Source organism: Cydia pomonella, chromosome 11, assembly GCF_033807575.1.
Source record: "Cydia pomonella isolate Wapato2018A chromosome 11, ilCydPomo1, whole genome shotgun sequence".
NCBI classification, from domain to species: domain Eukaryota; kingdom Metazoa; phylum Arthropoda; class Insecta; order Lepidoptera; family Tortricidae; genus Cydia; species Cydia pomonella.
Genome location: NC_084713.1, coordinates 1629798 through 1642052, shown reverse-complemented (window position 1 = coordinate 1642052; position 12255 = coordinate 1629798). Strand labels below are relative to the sequence as shown.

General features: G+C 38.6%; 2 protein-coding genes across 2 annotated transcripts; one reads left to right on the top strand and one right to left on the bottom strand.

The window, feature by feature from the left end:
- Nucleotides 1-1732: 1732 nt before the first annotated feature.
- LOC133522610 (cyclin-K-like) lies at nucleotides 1733-4920 on the bottom strand. The gene is given in 4 exon segments (XM_061857975.1): nucleotides 1733-2187; nucleotides 2806-2992; nucleotides 4326-4753; nucleotides 4755-4920. Coding segments are annotated over 4 exon segments (1107 nt in total). The 5' UTR covers nucleotides 4842-4920; the 3' UTR covers nucleotides 1733-1782.
- Nucleotides 4921-6933: 2013 nt separating this feature from the next.
- LOC133522609 (2-oxoisovalerate dehydrogenase subunit alpha, mitochondrial) lies at nucleotides 6934-12142 on the top strand. The gene is made up of 9 exons (XM_061857974.1): nucleotides 6934-7082; nucleotides 7786-8051; nucleotides 8197-8305; nucleotides 8601-8748; nucleotides 9273-9438; nucleotides 9821-10021; nucleotides 10944-11062; nucleotides 11577-11724; nucleotides 12008-12142. The coding sequence occupies exons 1-9, from the start codon at nucleotides 7023-7025 to the stop codon at nucleotides 12084-12086; spliced, it is 1296 nt and encodes a 431-aa protein (XP_061713958.1). The 5' UTR covers nucleotides 6934-7022; the 3' UTR covers nucleotides 12087-12142.
- Nucleotides 12143-12255: the final 113 nt, after the last annotated feature.

The window sequence follows — 12255 nt, the reverse complement described above, 5'->3', positions numbered from 1 at the left end:
AAAAGAGAAAGATCCCCGTAATTCCCCAATTTCGGTTTTCGCGGCAGGCCCCTTAAGTTCATTAAAGTGATTAAAATCTACATTTTGATCGTGCCAGGCGAGGCGAGCCACTACTCGACAGAATAAAAAAAAAAAAAACAGAATCGTTATTGTACTGTTTTACGGGAAGGTCATTACTGTGTTGTTTTTAGCGTTCCGTTGTCAACTAGGAACCCAAGTTTCACCATGTCAGTCTGTCAGTCCGTCTGTCCGTCCGTGGCGTTGTTATGTGATCGTTAGTGCTAGAAAGCTGCAATTTGGCGTCGATACATAAATGAGACATGGCGGCAGAAACGGAAATTTTTTTTATATAGTAATTGTTCCTCCCATCAAAAATTGGATTTCGCGCCTTTTTCTACTGCCAAAATGGGTAGCCAGGGTATAAAAATGCAGGCGGCAAGGGGTGTACTCCCATAGAACAGTGAATTTCGCGCCTTTTTTTACTGACAAGGTGGGTTTGTACTTTTACAAGTTTCGAAAAATAGCGTTCTTGAAATTGCCTCGAAGAGTTTTGAACTGTTTACTGTCTTATTCTTTCTTTTTAAAATTCTTCTGAATTCGATACGAATTGCCGTGTCCCCATGGATGTAGCCAGGTGGTACAGACGGGGGGGGGGGGGGGGGGGGGGGGGGGCAGCTGCCCTCTAGAGCTCAAATTTGACATACAATGTATTTCCCGTTGGCGTCTGCTCAACTTGCCCCCCTCTAGTTCAATGGCTGGCTACGCCTTTTGTGTCCCGGCCTCTGCAATAATGTACTATAGTATTTATTTACAATAACAATATACATAATGGATATATACAGATGATTACTATAACTAATGTACTATTACTTTATATATAAAAGTATTTAAAATAAGCTTGATGAATGTTATATAATTATATTATGTATTACAGTAGTATTACATAAAAATATTATTTGGTTATCTTATTACTGGCATCAAGCCTATTATTGACTATAGTTCGTTCGCGTTAAGAATGCAATGCTCCTAACCATAGAGGAACAATTTGACAGAGGCCGCGCAACTGACAACCAGCTGTGAGACTGCAATAACTGCAATGGCGGGAGGATTCAATGTGTGCGTGTCACGAATGTATACCTAGGCGGATTGAGAACATTTTCTCTAGTTTGGTACGAACACCTTTTCTGGCTCGGGGATAAGGTTCAATTTAGTATGGCAAAAAAAGTGAGAGCGCTCTCCATTTTAGGTACAACTTCACGGATTAATATCGTGTTTTACGAAAGATAATGTGATAATTGATTAACTTATATATGAAAATTTATCTTGCCTATTTTTTTCTTTCGATCGGTATAATTTTTGCAACATCCGACCACGCATGCGACGGCGTATTTAATTTTTTTCTTCGGACAATGAATGCACTGACGTTTCTGACGACTGACGGCAGATTGGTGAATAAGGCCATAGAGATAACTGTCAATGTGTGTGTCACGCGTAAATACTAGAAAATTGGTGGATGGAATCGTATTTGTGTTTTAGCAAAACTACGTCTTTAGTATTCTAGGACCATGCTCCTAACCAATCAAATCGTTCCCAATTATAAATTACGCCTTCAACTGAACTTGGCTTTCAGAGTAGGTATGATTGATTTTAGTGCATTCTTAACGCCAACGAACTTATAGCCTGTTTTTGTCAAAAACGGTTAAAGTTTAAGCCGTGAAATGAAACTTCAAAATAGCAGTCTATTAGTTATAATCCAGTAAAAAATACATAATCTATCTAACGCTAAGGGGGGGGATAGTAGGGGCGCGGAGGCGGGCCGGGCGGCGGCGGGAAGTAGTGCGGCGGCGGCACGCTGGTCGGCGGCAGCCGCGGCGGCGGCGGCTCCGCGTACAGCGGCGGCGGCGCCGTCGGCACCGGCAGCCGCGGCGGCGGCGGCACGTGCGGCGGCGGCGCCGAGTACACCGGCGGGTACGGGTAAGCCGGGTACCCAAACCGCATCTCTAGTTTAGGAGGTTCGGGTTTATCTCCGTTCTTCACCGGGGTGACGATGGGCTTAGCGATAGGTGATGCGGAAGCTGGCGGTGTAACGGAGGGCTTCTTGTCGTTTTTTGGAGGCGGACGAGCGTTCGGGCCCGGCGGGGAGTCCGCGCCGGAGGGCTGGGTCTGGGGCGAGTAGAGATCTAGCACCTGGAAGTAGAAGTGTGGCTGTAACTGCTAATAAAAATAACATGATTTTCTAGTCCACAAAGGTTGACTGGTAGAGAAGGTATCCATTTTTCAATTGACTCCTAAAAGAAGTAGATTCCTTGCAATCTTTATTTTTGTGTAGGTATGTTCTTCTATTTCACGAAGGCGCCTGGACCAATTCAGAAAATGATTTTTGTTTTTACTAGTATGTAAAAGGTTGCTTTTCAAATATTACTGACACACTTATAGCCTCCTAATCTTCCAACGTCCTACCTATAGTACTTATTTAGTTCAATCAAATTTAAATCATATTCAATTGGAACAGTCGCATTTGTTTTGTTTCGTTAAATTTTCAAACAAAACAAAATCAACTCATTCCCTGCACTATAGGTTCAAATCTCAATGGCAAATTCTGGATCTTTCATTTGTATGGCTGAGTCTTAGAAGGATAGTGGAGTATTTATAGTAACTCATGCATTTTTTTTTTAATTTAGTTAAATGATTTAGTTTACCTATATTTGGTGAAATGAAAGTGCTGATGAAGACTAAAAAATATGTAATAGCATATTTTTTTGTAAAGTTTGTTACTTTTTCTTAAAGATTACTTATATAACATACCTGATGACATATATCTTCAAGCAGCTCCATAGTGACATCCTCAACAAACATATCCCACCAAGCTGTGTGTTTTGGAGTGCGACCATTCCAGTCAACAACTTCGAACTTGCTGAGCTTGCCGGCCAGGAACATTAGTGCTACGGCGATCACCTCCGGCTCCCATTGGAGGCAGAGTGTTGTGCATAAACTGAAATAGGTTAGTAATTATAGAGAGTGCGAAAAGAGAACAGTCAGGGAACATCAGGGAACCCATATATTCTATGACTTTTTTCCGTGCAGACTAATAGATTTATTTTGATATTTTCAGTGTATCACTATGTCGGGGAACCATGGTTAGGCCTCATTTCCTATTTGCAGGTTGGATTGTATGGAATTTGGCTAAAAGGCTTCCTAGTTTCTTTTAAAAGCTCCAAGAGCTGCTAGTATATCAAATAAAATAATAAAACCCTATTGTTTGTAATGGGGTTGGCAACTAGCCTGGTCTTTCTAGTTTTGTTTCATGAGATTTGGCTTAAATGGCTAATATCCAGGCCACAAAATTCAAAAAATAAAATAAGAATTTGACACTATTCATAGGAATGACTAGTAAAACCTATGCTAGAGCCATCTGTAAAATACTTTATAGTTTTTAGGCTTGTTAAAGTCAGATAAACAAAATTAAAATCTTATGTCATTTTGTACAAATACAATTCATACTTTAAAGAATGTAGATACTTAAATGACCTTCATATTTTTAGCATATTTGCTACAACCTGATAGGACTACTAGGGTTGGAAAGTCAAGCTGGCTGGAAATGGACATTGCCAAGGGGAGGCAGGGGGAGCAGATGCCCCCCCTAGAGAATAAAATTTCTAACTAAATGTTTGCCCCTTCCCCTCACTTTGGCAATCGGCCATATAAACTGCCCCCCCTAGTCATCAGCTGGCAACACCCTTGTGGCTGGGCACACATCGGAAGATTACAAAAATTCTCTTTACACACCTGAATAAAAGAAAATAATACATAAAGAAAACTGCACCACAAGTAGAGGTAAACACAACATTGTTTTAATTTTGACTAATAAGAAACACCATACATTTTATGATTGAACACATTCACAGCTATCGGCTACTACACAGGTTCTCTGTTTGTGCTTATGTTACAAATAAACAAATCTGTGTTATCAGCTATACTCATAGAACATGTGTGCTATTATTAGAAAAAAGGCATACACTACTGTATTATTTCTCAGGTTAAGAATGAAGCAGAATTTGTAAGTGAACATACTAATACACGAAGTATAATTGAAAATCAATACTCTTTACTCAATGACAATCTCATTTAAAATATTACAGTAGAAAGCACAGTATAAAGTAATACTAAATATCATGTCTATTACTAATTTTCAAATCAAATAGAAACTCGGTTTATTAAATTGTCATATTTGCATATTCAAACAGACTCTTAACAGGAAAAAAAATATTGAATTCACTTAATATCTATGGTCTGGTCTAGTTTTCAAAATTAAAAAAAGTACTCACCTATCGTTAACAAATGTCCAGGCCATTTGTACCATTTTTTGCAGCTTTGCCTTGTCCCCCTTTAGGCACTTGGCATACTTGAGGAGGTAGCCATAGGGATGCTCCACTTGCAGGTCGAACTTTATCGTCTGCAGCAGAATCCTTTCCAGCGTCATCACCTCCTCCTTCGGATCCTCACCAAACGAAGCGAACTTCTGCTCCGTAAGCAGAGATTTCGCCACTTTTATTATATCCTTGCACTTCTTTGGTGTCTCTTCCACTTTCCCCGCGAGAAACAAACAGCAGCACGCCGTTATATATCGCGGAAACGTCCTGAACGAGTGAAACATGTAGAACCGATGGAAATAAACAACTCCAGTGGCGACCGTGTTATAACCTAAGTCCATCTTAGAGCCCGTGTCAATGATGAACCTGGCACCTTCTTTGCGGGTACCGGTTCTCTGTCTCCGTGGTGATTCCATCGCGAAAGGATGGAGTATTTTGAAGATCCTTTTTATCGTAGTACCAATAAGGCATTTTATAATTTATTTCTATGAAAATAACGCAGAGATACCATCTCTTCACTCACTTCCCACTGACATTTGATGCCGCCACAGATACATTACGATAGCGACAAGCGTTAGAATGCATTCATATACCTGGTAAATTTCGCGTAAAGGCGTGTTGCACGATACAAACGCTGCCCGCGTATATGATGTATTACATATAACATCCGTTTCCAACCGGGAAGTAGTATGAGTAAATGTGAAAAGATATTTTTTAGCCGGTAGGATTTAACTTATTATCATGACAATATTTATTTTATTATTTTGCTAGGAATAGGGACCTACTGCTTTCTTAGATAAAACGCGACTTTTAGGGTAAAGTCGTCAATCCGCATTGGGCTAGCGTGGGGAATAGACTACGTCCTTAAACTAAGTCCAAAAGAGAGGTATGGGCATTGTGAATGTCATCTCGCTTTGTGTGGTAGGGCACAGCACAGCGGATATCATTCCAGATCTAGAGCAGAGCCCAACGGGGGAAGTACCTCCACCTTATAGAAAACCGTAGCCAAATAACACTAGACCCTACTCATAGTGTTGTGTTCCTGCCGGTGAGTAAGGTTGCCAGAGCTCAACGAGGGTGCGGAGTGTTAGGGTCGGCAGCACGCATGTAACTCCTTTGGATTTGCAGACATACATAGGCTACGGAGACTGCTTTCCATCAGGTGGGCCATATGCTTGTTTGCCAATGACGTAGTATTAAAAAAATAGAGCCCAAAGAGTCCCCATACCGTAGATACCTATAATATTCCTAAAGATGGAGTCTCAGCCAGCTGTCACCGTAGCCACACAGCCACATTTTTATGTACGATTATCAATGAGTAACCAAAAGTTGTGGCTATATCGAAAAAGTCATACCGATAAACCATCGGCATTTTATAAAATTTTAATTTTACTTTAAACGATTTCAACTACCTAAAATGAACAGATAACCATTATAACAGAACTTTATATAGGTATTCTTAGTAATCAACGGTGGAAATCCATATCCATAGGACACTGGCCAAAACCAATTAAAATATTCTATTATATTTCTATGATGTTAATTTTTAGTAAAGATATCGAAGCTTCAATAAATCGCTATCCCATTCCGCTATGTAGAGATAATCGATTAAAATCGACAAGTCCACATCCCTAAAACGCACACATACACAGCTTGCCCACCACCTAAATGGCTACGGCTTGAGTATTAAATTTTGTACTAAGAACAGATAACGGGGGAGCCTTGCCCCATACAATAAGCAGCGGTGGCACTGTATATAGGCCGGTGATGATGAAGATGATGTCTATGTAGCACACTTAGCACAGTGACGAGTGACGTGTTTCAACTTCACCAGATAACTCTACTAGGGGGTATTCTTTATAACAAATACATATCTTATCGCCTAATTGTTGTTTTGAAGATTTTATAATATCAACAAATCTCGACGGGCCAACTACGTACCTACCACTGTATTCATAATTCATGACGATCGGTTATTCGAAGTTCTTTATCCCATATATTAAGGGATAAATACTTAGGTATACTTAGGTGGGTTAGGTAAAAAGCGCTGGTGGAAAAAAGCGCTGGTGGCCTAGCGGTAAGAGCGTGCGACTTGCAATACGGAGGTCGAGGGTTCAAACCCCGGCTCGTACCAATGAGTTTTTCGGAACTTATGTACGAAATGTTATTTGATATTTACCAGTCGTTCGTCAATAGACAAAGGTGCGTAATTCAAATGAAAGCGGGTGTGCCCCAGTATACATGCACAAAAATTACTATCTATGAATGCGGGACTTATTTATAAGTAAATATATTCAGCAGTGGACTTTCTTTGCTGACATTATAACCACAATAATGAACTTATGATGATGATGAAGATAAGAGATTTAGTTAAATTTCTATGTTTGATTAAATTAAAATGTAAAATGTTCTAAATTTATACATCTGGTTAAAAACGACAATTCAAAAACACCTGTAATGCAATGCTGTAAGGTTTAATTTAGATCAACACTAAAACTACTTTGCCAAGTTAACTTTCATTGCCCCGCGAATTGTTTTGTTTAAACAATCGGTTGAAAAACATTATCGAATTCAAGTTAAACTTACGACACATAATAACCCCGTCCAATGAGAGGCCTTATCACGCAACCCATTTAGTACGTCAGTGACAACATGGCGCTCAAAACCGGTGCTAGTTTCGTGAGACTCAACGCTCTTCGACAAACAGTTCGGGTAAGTTATTAAATAACACAAATTATCGTATTAAAATACTACTATGTTGTACTTATATAGAACTGTTGTGAGGTTGGTAGCTTACGTTAACATGCATGTACCTATTTGTGTAGGTAAACAACATTTTACGCGGCGCGGTGGCGCTTGAATTATCCACGATTTGCATTCGATTTTTGTGCTGTATAAATATACCTACGAAGTTATCTATGTTTATCGTTAGCAGTGCTATCGCACAATACGGTGACAGATTTCATATGAGATTTTAATTTTATTTACTTGTGTTAATTTGTTTCTTAAATTTCTTTATTTTTCTTCATGTACAGTTAGCGACATAAAGTAATTACGCTCTTATTTTCATACCGAACAATAGAGTAGCGTTCAGATTGCATTCGTTTCGAATAACTTGCCCGCTTAGCAACTTCTGCTGCTGACTGTATGAGTATCTAATTTCTAAATTATTGTTGATAAGATAAGTTACTTTAATGTTGGTTGTTTTGTCGTCATCAATTTCATCATCAACGTATTAATATGTTTCTATTTGAACTTTATATCTCTATTAGACTAAACTAAAACCATTTATTTTCTACGTTCAAATAGATTTTACTTGAAAGAAAATACCGTAATTTCATTTTGTAAGTAAACAAAATGGAAATAATAAATCTGCTTTAATAATTTTAAATTTCAAAACAAGAACATATTACAGTTGCTGTCAACTCACACCAGACCAGAAGTGCAAAATGGCGGGAAAACTGCAGACTTTCCTGGAGCGAAGGCTCCCTACGTGACGCAAATGAAGTTTCTGAACGAAAACAGCTACGACCCCATCCCTATCTACCGAGTGATGGATAACCACGGCGAAATTATCGATAAACATGAAGAACCCAGTATCGATAATGAGAAACTTGTTGAAATGTTAAAGGTCATGATCCAGCTGAATCAGATGGATAAGATCTTGTATGAGTCCCAGAGGTGAGTGATATCTAACATTTTGTAGAGTTTATGTTTCTTTGCCATAATATACCTACCTAAATCACAGTAAAAAAATACGATTGCACCACCATCTGCTTTAAGCATTTAAGCTCGATTGTAACTGGACACTTTTTTCCTTTTTCAGACAAGGTCGTATCTCCTTTTATATGACTAACTACGGCGAAGAGGGTGTACACCTTGGCAGCTCCGCCGCTCTGTCTCCTCAAGACCTCGTCTTCGCACAGTACCGCGAGGTATCGTTACAGATCGGTTATTTAAAATCAAATCATGAATCTTTTTAATTTAGTATTAGCTCTATTAATTTTCTTCTACAATGAGTCTCACTTAAATTTACTTACCCTTAGGTTGTTTATTAATTTGTCCTTAAACTACCAAAATTGCCTACACTCCGCGTTCCTGCCAGTTTGGAAATAAATTATATCTAGCCACCGCCGCTTATGACTAACAGTCCATTGTTGGGCCACTATACTTCCCTGAATTGTTATAAAACAGTTGCTCATCTAGTTTTTATATTTATTTTAATTCTAGTTGGGAGTGCTACTTCATCGTGGCATGACTGTGTCAGAACTGATCAACCAGTGCTACGGCAACTGCGAGGACCCCGGCAAAGGGCGTCAGATGCCAGTGCACTATGGAAGCAGTCAGAGGAACATTGTCACCATCTCCAGTCCACTAGGTAATTTCTAAAATTTTATATATTTTAATACTATCTTCTATAAGTTATCGCGTAAGACAAAACATTGAGTCGCGAAAATAATACTTATGTTCTTTAATTGCCATGCACCCTGATTTTCTTGGAAGTAGCTGCTAGGCTAGGCCTGTAGAATTCTATTATGTTACCTGTTCTGCTATATGCCCATATGACTCTATTTCGACAGTTTTAATATTTTTTTGGACAGTTGAGTAGTTTTCATGGAGTTGAATGGTACTCTTACGGGTAGGTCAAGGAGAAATTGGAAACAGCATGCTTAATACGAATATTTTTAACGTGGCATGGGATATTTGGTCAGTGTTGAGTTTAGACAGTACGATAACAACATTGAATAATTGTATACCGGTATTGTAACAACTTTTCACGCTGCCAAGGGCATATCATGCCATTCGTGACCATTTCCAGTTCAATAGAAATCGACGTACACGATATAACCGTGATTGTTTAGAACTACAATTTTGACTATCGCATTTATTTTTGCATTCCAGCAACCCAGATGCCCCAAGCCGCAGGCGCGGCGTACGCCTTCAAGCGTCAGCCGAACAACGATCGCGTAGTCATCTGCTACTTCGGCGAGGGCGCTGCTTCCGAAGGCGACGCACACGCAGCGTTTAACTTCGCTGCAACGCTCGATTGCCCTGTCATATTCTTATGGTACACTAGAATACTTTTCCTACAATTAATAATGCTTAGAAAGTAAAATTAACCCTTAGAAAGCAGTACTTTACTTACTGACTGAAATTCGAGGCTTAAAACATTACAGTCATCATTATACCATCAAAACTGTTTTTAAGAATTTTAGGACCCTTCAAATAAGCTAAATGAATCTAAAGGATTAATTTTAGCTTTGAGGCTCCAGTGACCGTACGGGTCCCGGGCACGAGCTCCGCCTGCTGACAAAGACGGCAAATCCTGACTATTTAGCTAGCGGTGAAAGTTTTTGAGCTTAGCTAGTAAGTACTACCCTCGGATATCTTCTTCAAAACATAATTATGCCCTTCTTTCTCAATCTCACTGAACCTCACATTGACCACAGCAGAAACAATGGTTACGCGATCTCCACGCCCAGCAGCGAGCAGTACCGCGGGGACGGCGTCGGCGCGCGCGGCCCGGCGCTCGGGCTCCGCACGGTGCGCGTGGACGGCACCGACACGCTGGCTGTTTATAACGCGGTTTCAAGTGCCAGGCAACTTGCGCTGCAGAATAAACCGGTGCTTATTGAGGCTATGTGTTACCGGTAAGTACTTTTAAATAAAGTATATTAAGACGTTTGGTAGAACCGCAAGTGTAACGTGTAAACAGTACCTATAGGGCTTCAAGGTATACAAGTGAATGGTATGTATGTATGTATATGTATGTAAACACTTTATTGTACATAAGGGACAGGTAAAGATACAATAAAAGGAAAAAATAATAATGTTGGCAATGTACAAAGGCGAACTTATCCCTATAAGGGATCTCTTCCAATCAACCTTTGAGCAATTGAGAGTCAAAAGTAAAACATAAAGACAAACAAACACTATGTACAAAAAAGTAAATTATAGTTCAATCATTACACAAGTAAATGGTAATGGTATCGATGCATTGGCGGTTTACAACGCGGTAGCAAGTGCCACGCAACCGAATCTCATTGAGACTATACATTACCGCGAAAGTGTATTAAAACTGCTGTTAGAAGCCAACCATAAAGGTTTAGGACTCACACTATTCAGGTGAGTGGTACTGACGCTCTGGTGGTTTACAACGCAGTGTCACTACCAGAATAAAGCAGTGCTCATTGAGGCTGTGTGTTACTGGGGTGTAGGTGTCGACAACAAGGTTTTAACGATGACCATTTTTTCTTATACTATAGAAACATATGAGTTTTGAGCTATAGTAAAGGTATCCAAAACCCAGTGCATTTTATCTTTACTAGTAATGCCGTCTGTATAGAACATGAATTATATAATAAAAGTTATAAACAGTATGGGGCTTTCTCTAACCCCAAACACTATTGATATATTTATTAGACAACCGAATAAGGTAGTAATCATCAAGCGCCATCTTTATCAGCTGTCGATTTCTAAGCACGATTTGTCTTACACAGATAACTTAATATTTGCTTCCACTAAACGATCTATTTTAATCTTCATTGTAATCAAATTGTTTCTTAATTTCAGAGTTGGTCACCATTCGACGTCTGATGACAGCAGTGCTTACCGATCCTTGGAAGAAATAGACAAATGGAACAAAGACGAGAGCCCGATAAACAAATTTAGAGCGTATCTTGAACGCAAAGGTAACTTAATAAAACAATACAACTTTCATAACCACATTCGAATTTACTTAGTTTACCATCACTTTGTCCTTATTAATTTAGAAGGACATGTTATAGTGTTCAAGTAAATATTTCAATTAAGTTTTTCACTCACTTCGAACCTTCCGTGAATATTTTAACTCACGCGTAGAAATTAACATACAATACACCCGCCCTATTCTAATATAGAAACTCTTTCAAATGGATAAAAAAAGAGTTTATTCATACGAAACATTATTCATTATGGTACTTTCGATTTTACATTATAATATTACATAAATTACGAGTATGAGTTAAAAACCCGTTCTCAGCGATTCCCTTCCTAACGTAGGTATTAGTAACGTTAACATGTTATCTTATTCAGTCATTCCACGGTGCCTTAATAACCGCTCCCATGAGCTGAGCCCTATATCATAGAATAGATAAAATGTAACAGTTAAATCGAAAAATAAGGATGTCTATTCTCAAAGTATTGTTTATATGTTTATGTTTGCAGGTTTATGGGACGAAGAGGCTGACAAGGCTTTCCAGAAGGAAGCCAGAAGCACGGTGCTGAAGACGATGCAAGAAGCTGAGAAGAAGAAGAAACCTCACTGGAAGGAAATGCTGGAAGACGTTTATTACGAAATGCCAGAACACCTCCAGTAAGTTTTTTTTTGTAGTGAAATTTATTTACGGCATTATTTTGTTGTGTTATATATAAACAAGTTAATTATAGTACATTACGATACAAGTGTGTTGGAGTGTTTTAAATTGACACGAGTTGCGAATAACCTGTTCGCAAATGTATTAACGTTTTACAGTACATACTATGGCCCTTTAAATTTTCGACATATGTAGTTACGTAATGTGCTAATTATCGCACTAGTGTGGTGATTTAGCACCATATGTACTGTAAATAATTTAAATTATTATTTATTATTTCAGAAAACAAATGAAGGAAATGGAGAACCATTTGAAGAAATACGGAGAACATTATCCACTTAATCAATATCAAAGCGAATAGGTGCAATTATTTTCATTTTTAATAATTTATGAATAAATTTTTTGTTATTGATTTCATTTTGCTTTAATCTATATTATTTTAACATAATTAAGTTTTATATATTCCATAGTGGTCGATTTAAGATTTTTAATAGAATTCATGCATAAAAGAGTTTATCAGACTTGGTTTG

What these genes read in the sequence shown, in the direction of transcription:
- LOC133522609 (XM_061857974.1), top strand. Translation starts at nt 7,023, where the DNA reads ATGGCGCTCAAAACCGGTGCTAGTTTCGTGAGACTCAACGCTCTTCGA. An exon ending in CTCTTCGACAAACAGTTCGG is followed by an intron (nt 7,083 to 7,785) that starts GTAAGTTATTAA and finishes AACATATTACAG; the next exon opens with TTGCTGTCAACTCACACCAG. An exon ending in ATCTTGTATGAGTCCCAGAG is followed by an intron (nt 8,052 to 8,196) that starts GTGAGTGATATC and finishes TTCCTTTTTCAG; the next exon opens with ACAAGGTCGTATCTCCTTTT.